Source organism: Notamacropus eugenii, chromosome 6 (genome assembly GCF_028372415.1).
Source record: "Notamacropus eugenii isolate mMacEug1 chromosome 6, mMacEug1.pri_v2, whole genome shotgun sequence".
NCBI classification, from domain to species: domain Eukaryota; kingdom Metazoa; phylum Chordata; class Mammalia; order Diprotodontia; family Macropodidae; genus Notamacropus; species Notamacropus eugenii.
The window spans coordinates 388318342-388327290 of record NC_092877.1 but is presented as its reverse complement, the minus strand read 5'-3'; the positions used below and the strand labels follow the sequence as shown (position 1 = coordinate 388327290).

General features: G+C 53.5%; 1 protein-coding gene across 7 annotated transcripts in view; it reads left to right on the top strand.

Moving 5' to 3' along the window:
* The first annotated feature begins 1060 nt into the window (after positions 1-1060).
* ITGAE (integrin subunit alpha E) overlaps positions 1061-8949 on the top strand; it is a 50154-nt gene continuing 42265 nt past the window's right edge. For 2 of the 7 annotated variants that reach the window (XM_072619004.1, XM_072619005.1), the window contains exon 1: positions 1061-1653. In XM_072619004.1, coding sequence (XP_072475105.1) covers positions 1458-1653 — 196 coding nt within the window. In that variant the 5' untranslated portion in view covers positions 1061-1457. The remainder of the gene's footprint in view (positions 1654-8949) is intronic. The other 5 variants (XM_072619009.1, XM_072619007.1, XM_072619010.1 and 2 more) reach the window with 4 other exon arrangements.

Here is an 8949-nt window from a genome sequence, read left to right as displayed (position 1 = left end):
TCGTTTCACTCCTGTTTGGGAAAGCTCCCTCGTGGTATTGTTGGTCTCTCTTTCCCCCAAGCTCAGATCCAGCCCGGATCTCTCCCCTTCTGGCTTCCACCTGGGACATCTAGGTGGTTCCCTGGCCCCCAGCCGCCCAGCCTTCTCACGCTCCGAGAGGCTCACACTTCTGAGGTGCTCCACTCCTGGGAGCTCCTGTTATTGAGATCCAACTTTAAACCCCCTAAGCCTGACTGGTAAAAGCGGAACAGAAAACAACCAGGAATCAAGCAGAGCAGGAACACCCTACCCCACCCCCACCCTCACCCCCTGCAGCCCTGGGGGCCGGAAGCCCCCGCGGTTCAGCTTCGAATCCCAGCTGGGCTCAGCAGCCAAAACGAGGAGCTCGGGCAAGGCTGGGGCAGAGACACCAGTGAACCCCAAAGGGACTGCCCGTGGTCGAGGGGCCACGGGTGGTGCTCCTGATCTGTCACTCAGATCAGGAGCTAATGGGCACAGACAGGCGCACAGGGCCTGGCCAGACTTGGACCAGCCCAGGGCCTGGGTGGGGTGCCACCCGTTATCTATCTGGCTCCTTGTGGACAGGACCAGGGAACCATGTTCTCCAGGAGTGCCCTCCAAATATTGAAGACAGCTGGCATGTCCCAGGAGCAGCTCCTCTAGGCTATAGCCCATGAGGGGTCAGGAGCGGGGGTCCTCCCTATCCCCTCCTTGAGCTCTGCTGCCCACACCCAATCCCCAGGCCGCAAATGAGGTTGTGTGAGGGCAGCCCCTGGTGGACATGCCACCTCCTCAGGCCTGGAAGTCAGGCCTCCCTGCCTGCAGTCCATGGTCAGTGAGTGCTGGGAGCTTGGATGACCCATACTGAAATGGGTCAGAGAACAGGGAGCCCTTGCCTAGGGAAGGTTGTCTGGGGAAGTCAGGTCAGGCTTCATGGAGGAAACAGGGGTTAAACTGAGACACCACATACTTGCCCAATATCCCCTTCAGAGACTTCCTAGGCACTGGCCAGACTCAGACACACGCAAGGCAGAAGGAACTGGGACTGGCCTGTACAGTTCAGAAATCAGTCAGGGCCCCCAGCTTGCTTCTCCAGACCACAGTATGAGTCTAGTTCACTTTGTTCAGAAAAGGGGACTTCTCCATCCCTGCTCCCTGCCTACAGGGGGACAGCTTGTCCAAGCTCATCCATGTCCCAATGCTGGAGATACTACCCAGAAGAGGCCCAAGTCCCAGCTCCTGCTCTGCCATGAGCTCCCCCAGGGGTCTCCATTTTTCTCATCTGTCAGGAAGGAGCTTGGACTCCATCAAGGATTCCTAGTGCTGGGGAAAACTTTCTGGAGGCTCTGACCTCGTTGGGAGGGTCTAGAAGAGGTGAGGTCCCTATGTACTCCAGGGCCTGGGTCCTCTCAGCTCCTGGGGCTCCCCTGGGAAAGATGAGATGAGTAGGGCTTGAAATGAAGACCCAGGAAGTTCTCCCCACACACATACACCCCGCCCCCAGGGGTTGTGGGCTCTATGTAGATGTGTGTTCTTGTGGGAGTCTACAGAGCTGTCCTGGGGAAGCTGAGGGGCTCCACAGCTGTTCCCCCTGCTCACCTTCAGCTCCAGCTGCTGCCATGAGGCTGCTATCTGCTCTCCTCTGCCTGACAGGTAAGTAAACTTGAGCCTCCCCAACTGCCTTCCTGGGGGGTCCCTTTAGTGCTTGCCTGGCCCCTCAGGGGGCCCTCTGGCCAACTGGTCCACACCTCCTCCTGGGTCAAAGACAAGAGGAAAATGCCTCTGGAACCCTGACTTCTGGACCTGGGCTCTGTAGGGAGATCTTGGGAAGTCCAGGAACTTGAATGGGAAGAAAATCTCTTCATTTCACTGTACCTGGCTTCCTTTGTGTCTGATGTATTTTATGGGGTGCCTTCATGAGAGCCCATTCCCAGGTGACCCACAAGAAACCCAGAACCCCAGCTCTTCGGTTTGGACTTCTCAAGACAGGGGAGCTACCCATCCTCCCAGGCTTCTCTGTCTCTGGCCTGCCCCACCCCTGGCCAGACTGTCTAAGTTCAGGCTAAGTGGTTAGTTCCTGGGGTCCTGGAAATGCCCCCGTTTCCTGTTTCAGCACCTTGCATCATGCCATCCTGGGTTGGGCTGAGGGGCACCTCCATCGAGATAGTGTGGATCTGGAAAATCAAGGCTTGCAGTGAAAATTGGCATGTCCTTTCTATGCTCCTCTGGGCTTCTCAGCACCAGTTCCCAAAAATGGATGGGGAGCCATGTTCTATGTGATCTGACACGGAGCTCTCTCAGGGGCAGTGGAGGTGTGCTCTGGAGGCTCACTGTCCCAGTCCTCCCCCACATTTGAAGCATTAGGCGTGCCTAAAGGCGGTGTGGTTTTTGAAGTCTGGAAAGTAAGGAGGAAAGGGCCTGGAGGCCAGGAAGAACTGGACCCCCAGACTACTGGGCAGGCTGCACTAGCCCTCTGGGCCACAGGTACCTGAAGGCCCCCTGCCCTGGCCCCGGGAGGTTCTGGTCAGGTATCTCCAGCTCTAGGCAGACCCCATCTGGACTCCCGGCTCAGGTCTGGGCACCTCCATTTTAGAGGGTCGTTGTTTCCTGAGAGAGCAGCTGCACTGGGTGGGAACTGGCTGGCCTGGAGCCCATGACAGCAGAGGATGGTTGAGGCATGTTTAGTCTGGAGAAGAGAGAGCAGAAAGAACCTGACCCTCAAGCCTTTGGAAGACATTGGCATTTGAGTCCCTGGGGCAGTTGAGAGCCCAAAGAGCTGTCACCCAGGGCTGGTTGTCAGGCTGATTTTCCCTAAGAGTTACTTGCTCTTGGAGGAGGTGGACTCCCCTCCCCTCCCCTCCCCTCCCCTCCCCCCAACTGGGCAGCTCCAGACAAATGATGGATAAACTCTGGTCTAGTAGGTCCCTGGTACATGTGGGATGAAGCCAAGGTCATTAAGGCCACTCTTTTTTCAGCACCTGCTGGGTTCCAGGCTCTAGGCTAAGCCTGATGATACAAACAGAGAGCCTTCTTACCCCTCAAGGAGATCCCAGTGAGGAGACAACAAGCAAAGGCCTCTTTATAGATGAGCTCCAGACAGGATGAACTTGGGCAGTCCCAGAGAGACAGTGCCTGGAGTCAAGGAGGCCTGAGGAAGGTTCAGGGGAGAAGGTGGGATTTTAGCTGAGACAGGAAGGAAGTCAGGACATGGTGATGAGAAGGGAGAGCATGGAAGGTGTGGGGGCAGCCAGAGAAAATGCCCAGAGAAGAGAGGAACAGCCAGGACTCGGGGTCACGAGCCAACTGGGAAGGGTTAGGAAGGGGGCAAATGAGAGTAGAGGGCGACTGCATCAGCCCTGGGTCTTAGGAAGACCAGGCAGTGTCGGAGTGGAGGGGGAGAGACCTGAAGCCAGCATGCCCCTCCCCACAGCAGACCTGCTGTCATCCAGGGATGAGGTAAGGAAGGTCTTCATCAGGGAGGGGGCAGGGCCAGAAGAGAGGAGGAGCCACTGGCCATGCATGACATGGGGAGCGTGAGCAGCCTGGGAGGAAGGCAGGTGATGTCTTTTATAGAGTGGGGAAGGGGTAGAGGAAATGACAGTGGGTTTGATTTTGGCCAAGTCTACAACACAGCCATTTCAAGTGATCTACAAGGCAGCTGTAGATTCAATTCCTGGAGGCCGAGGAGAGAGGTCAGGGCTGGACAAATAGATCTGAGAATCGTTTGCATAGAGATCACTAGAGCCTGGGAAGCCAGTGAGATCACCAAGTGAATTCGTCTAGAAGTAAAAAGCCCAGGACGGGACCCTGAGGGACAGCTAGGGCTAGAGGGTGCAGTGAGGAGGAGGATCCAGCAAAGGAAACTGAGGAGGAGCGAGGTCAGAGAGGGAGGGAGGAAGGGAGGGAAGAGGGAAGGAGAAGAGAGAGAGAGGAAAGAGAGAGACTGGCAGAGGCTGCAGAGAGGTCAAAAAGGCCCCTCCCAGCTTGGAGTTGCGATTCTGGAGAGGTGTGGGTACTGACTCCATAGGAGAGCTCATGTGGGGCCAGCTCTGGCACTACTCAGAGGAGAAGGTGGGCTGGGCCTTCTCCTCAGTGAAATGGCCATGTTGATGCCAAGGCTCCTCCCTTTGTTGAGCTGAGGGGCAGCCCTTCCTCCATCCATCCATCCATCAAGCTCTCCCCCAGGGCTCCCAGACTAGCAGCATGGGTGTAAAATGGCATCTGCATCTCTGGGGGCTGCTGAAGCCCAGCATAGAGGCCTGTTGTTGCCAGGAGCTCACTGCCCTCAATACATGTGATAGATGCTCACTTGGAGCATGCCCCAGACAGGGCTGCCAGGAAGAGGGTGATTCTCTTATCAGTTTGGGGAAGCCCAGGACAGAACTCATGGAGATAAGGAAAGAGTCCTCCCTTGTCTCTCTAAATCTCAGCCCCTTCTTCAGAGCATACCTGGAGCCCCAGGATGGTTCAGCCTGGCCTTCCGTCCCTGGAGCTTGGAGAGGCTTGTCAGGATAAGGAAGAAGTCCCCAACATGCCCAGGCTGCAGGCATGCCTCTGGGGGCAGGGGCAAGAGATGCTAGGCCAGTACTCTGCCTAACAAAGCCTCCATTCTGTTCTGGAGGAGCCCTTGCTGCAGACTGTTGCTCTTTAAGATCCCCACTGCGGGAGACCTGCCATAGGGGTGATCACCTGGCCCCCATTTGAGAGTTAGCCTGTGAGCAGGGACAGCCTCCAGTCTGTGGTGACCAGACAAGATGGCACAGCACTGACCTGGCCTGGGGAGCCCACTGTCCAACAGCCTCCTGAGCTGGCCAGTGGGGAACTTGGCACCCTCTGGAGTCAGGCTGAGAAAGGAGGAAGACTTGAGTGGTCAGAGAAGGCATGTCTACCTCTGACTCATTATGTGCCCTTGGCCAAGTCCCCGCCCTTCCTAGATCATCTAGGCAGGCCTCAGTCTCCTTCTCTGTAAGATGGACTTACAGTCCGTCCCAGACCTGCGTGAGCTGGGCCTTGAGGGATGGATGGCCAAGACTAGTCAGAGCAGGAGGGGAAGGCTGGCTGGCCATGGTGGCTGCCTCCTGTGGGACCAGAGGGGTCATCACACTTCCCAGCCTTCCTAGGGAGGATAGGGGGAGAGAATGGCCAGCAATCAGGCCTCCCTAGCTGGGCTCTTTGCCAAGTGCCCGAGATGGTCTTGCCCATTTTTGAGGAGCCACAGTGATAAATAATGATGGTCCTCAGTGCTATACTTATCCCCACTTGACATATGGGCAGACTGAGGCAGAACAATATTCAGTGACTTGCCCAGGGTCACACAGCTACCAGGTATCTGTGGCCAGCACTGGTGCCTCTGTGATCTACTTTCATGGGAGCTTTCAGACTTACAAAGAGCTTTCCTCACAATCCTCTGAGATGTAGTCTACAGTAATCAGCCCCATTTTACAGGCTAGGAAACTGAGGCCTGGAGAGAGAAGCCAGGAAGTGTCAGAGGTAGGATCTGAACTCAGTACTGTGTCCAGCTCTGCTGTCCCTCAGAGACATACTCTGACATGCTCAGTCCATCTGGCTTTCCTGAGGTCTCCCCCCAGGCCCCTCAACAAGCAGCCAAATCTTTCTGGTGTCTAGGTGAGAATCCTCCCCATTGGAGGAGCGTCCATGACACAGGTATGATTTCATGTGTCACTGTGAGACAGCCTTGCCTGGGGGGCGGAAGCCGCAGGTGGGGGGTGTCAGTATGACAGAGCAGGGCTCGTGTGGTTGGGATGATAGCTGGAGCTACAGTCAGCTGGTGGCTTCTGTGGTAACAGATGAGCTGTGTGAGCAGTCAGGGAGGGGGAGCTGACAGTCCACCTGTCTCCCCACCCTGGGTACTGTCAGATAAGAGCTGTCCACAGCCTCAGGAAATGGGTGAGATTGTGGGTGGCTGCCGAGGAGAGAAATGGGGCTCAGGCCTCCCACGTGTGGGCTGAGCTGGGAACCTGAGCTGGGAACATTAGTCATTAAGAAGGCCCATGCTCAGCCAGGCCCTGCCTGAGCCACTAGCCAGATGCCCTCAGCCCTAGTCCCAAGAGATGAACCCACTTGACTCTGGACGCTTGGCGTTCAGGTTCTGACACCGCGTGGGTGTCCTCTCAGCCTGGCCACCCCAGGTACCTTGGCCATGGAAGTGGCCACCCATGTGCCTGGTGCCAAGGAGACGAGGCCTGGAGTGAAACAGATCTTGCTCTGCCCAGGGGGGACCCAGGGCATGGAGCCAAGACTGAGAACCCTGGGCTGATGCCAGCAGGAGTTGGAGCGGGGCGGGGGGTGCGGAGCTCCTCCAGACAGCCAGGGAAGCAGGGAGGTGTGGGGTCTTCTGGGACTGGCATTTGTTTTCTATTTGTCCTTTGGTGACATCCCGGGTGATGCCATGACTTGGGTGTAAATTAGATTTGAGTGAGGTCGGCCTTGCTCCCTCCTATCATCCAAGTGAGACAAAAGGCAAGGTGCTCAGAGATGCCCCACGCAGTGGAGGACCTCAGCCTTTCTGAATTAAGGTCTTTCCGGGTCTTTGCTTGTCTGAGGCAGGACCACTCAATGACAAGGGCTTGGTAAGAATTAAGACGAAAGATGGTCAATTTACTGCCACAAAATACCAGTATGGGAGGCCCCAACAGAGCACCGCAGTCGCTTAGGCTGGGCCATTCTTGGCCATTCAATGAAAATCCAGCAGCCTGGCTCCTGCCGCTGCCCTGGGTTACAAAGAGGAGGCAAACATACCGAGTGTGCAAGAAAAGCTGAACATTTTCCTTTGGCCAGCCGTTGATTCCTTCTGTCACTTTCAATTAACCCTCTGCTTTTCCTGATCACGCAGTCACTGTCGTTAACATCTGCTTCTCCTCGGCATCTGGAAGTCACTTCATGTGACCAGCCCAGCTTCTTTCCAAGAAAAGGTGAACAGTAGAACCTTGACTAGGCTGAACACTTTGCTTGTGGGAGCGTTCTGATTAACTGAAGTTCCTGTTTCAATGAGTCTCAACCAGAACCCATATTTGCTCTAGCATTTAAAAAAACCAAACCAACGAAAGCATATTGTAGTTCGCTCCCCTGCTGGAGTTGGGATTTCATTCTCTCCCTGTCCACTCAGGGGTGCCTTTCAGCTCTGGATCCAACCTGGGGAGTCTGACTTGGAAAGATGGAGGACAGGCTCTTTTATTTCTGTCTCTGACTTGTTTTGTGTTTTTAATCTATCTGTGGATTTTTATACCCATACCCTAGAACCTTGGAGAAATGACTTAAAGTTCATTTGGCTCTAATCTAGGATCTCTCCGGACTGGGGAATTAGAAAGGTAGTTCTATGTAAAAATGTAAACCACATACAGTTCAGCTGTTTCTTTCTTCCACACAAAAGAAAGGCTAAGCGCTAAAGATTCACAAGTGGGCATTATCAAAAAATAAAAAAGAGGCACCAGCTTATAACTACTGCTGTCCTCTCCTGGGATGCTGATACTTAAAATATCCAACACAAATCCGAATTGGCATTTTGCTTTCACCTCAGTTCCGCAATGTCCAAAACAGTACCCTTCAGGGTCCTGTCTTCTGGCAAGCCAAATCAGCCTGGGTTCCGTCTGATCCCAAAGGTCATCGTAAGAGCTTCAGTAATTACTAGGGGCTCCTCTGCCCTGTTGGAGACCTCTATAGCTCCCAGCTTCTCAACCGGCCATGACTGTAACTGTTGACTTAGTCTGGCCTTCCAAAAACAGCTCGACAGATGCCCAGCAAAGGAAGCAGCTGGCTTATGAGATCCAGCCTCAAGCTCACCCAGGCTACACCATGTGCAAGCTGGGGGGAGGGGGGATGATAGAGGGGAGGAAGTAGTGCCCAACCCCTCAAGGGCATCACTAGAAAAGTTCTCACACCTTGGGAGGAAGGAAAGAGGAAAGGATAGATCTTTGTGCTCAGTGACCATGTGTTCCATGGCCTCTGAATCAAACTCGACTAGAAGCAGCCCAGCCCCTGAAGCAGGCAACATGGGCCTGTCATTGAAGCCTGCGGTCTAGATCTATAGATATAGGTATAGATCTATAGGAGAAGGTGTAAGGACTTTGCTGGGTCTGGCCCAGGCCAGAAACACAAAATGTTTTGAGCATTTTGTGTGTTGTTTTTTCAACCAGTCATAGATCTCAACTTGTCTGATGAAGATTTCCACTTTTCTTCTTCAAGTGTGCAGCAGCCCAGTCCTGAAAAGGGCTCTGGGTAACTGGGTTCTAGATACACAAGGAATTCTGCTTTAGCTTCATTCATTCATCCAACAAACATTTATCAAATTCCTCCTGTTTGCCGGATCTGTGGGAGATCTAAGTTTAACCAAGATACAAGCTCTCATGGTATAAAAAGTGCATTTAGGGTTAGGGTAATATTGTGATGCCTAGATTTTATGTGAAACAAAGCACGGCAAGTGGATTGGGTATCAATGAAGGTCAACTGAAAGGGCCTCCCAGCTGGAAATCCACCATCTGAGACCCTCACTCCCGGGGTTTCATCACCCTGGGTAGCTGATCTGTGGACAGACAGAAGAGTGCCAATTTCTCAAATCAACCAACCAACAGATCAATAAGCATTAATTCAATACCTCCTACTTGTCAGACCCTGTTTTAGCTGTTGGGAGAGATGCAGATCAAAAAGAGAAATAAACAGTTCCTCTCACCCAGCTTATACTCTGTCAGGGTATCACAACATGTTCATATACAGGGTGTCCCAAAAGTGTTAGTGCCATTTTAAGCTCTGTCTCTATCTCTCTCTTTCTCCTGTCTCTCTTTCACACACATATATATGCATGTGTGTGTATGCATAATGCAAAATAAACACAAAGTGGTTAGGGAGATTGTGCACCGGTGTTTGGAAAGCTCAGAAAAGACTCCATGTAGAAGCGAATGCTAGAGCTGAGTCTTGAAAGAAGACATGGATTTT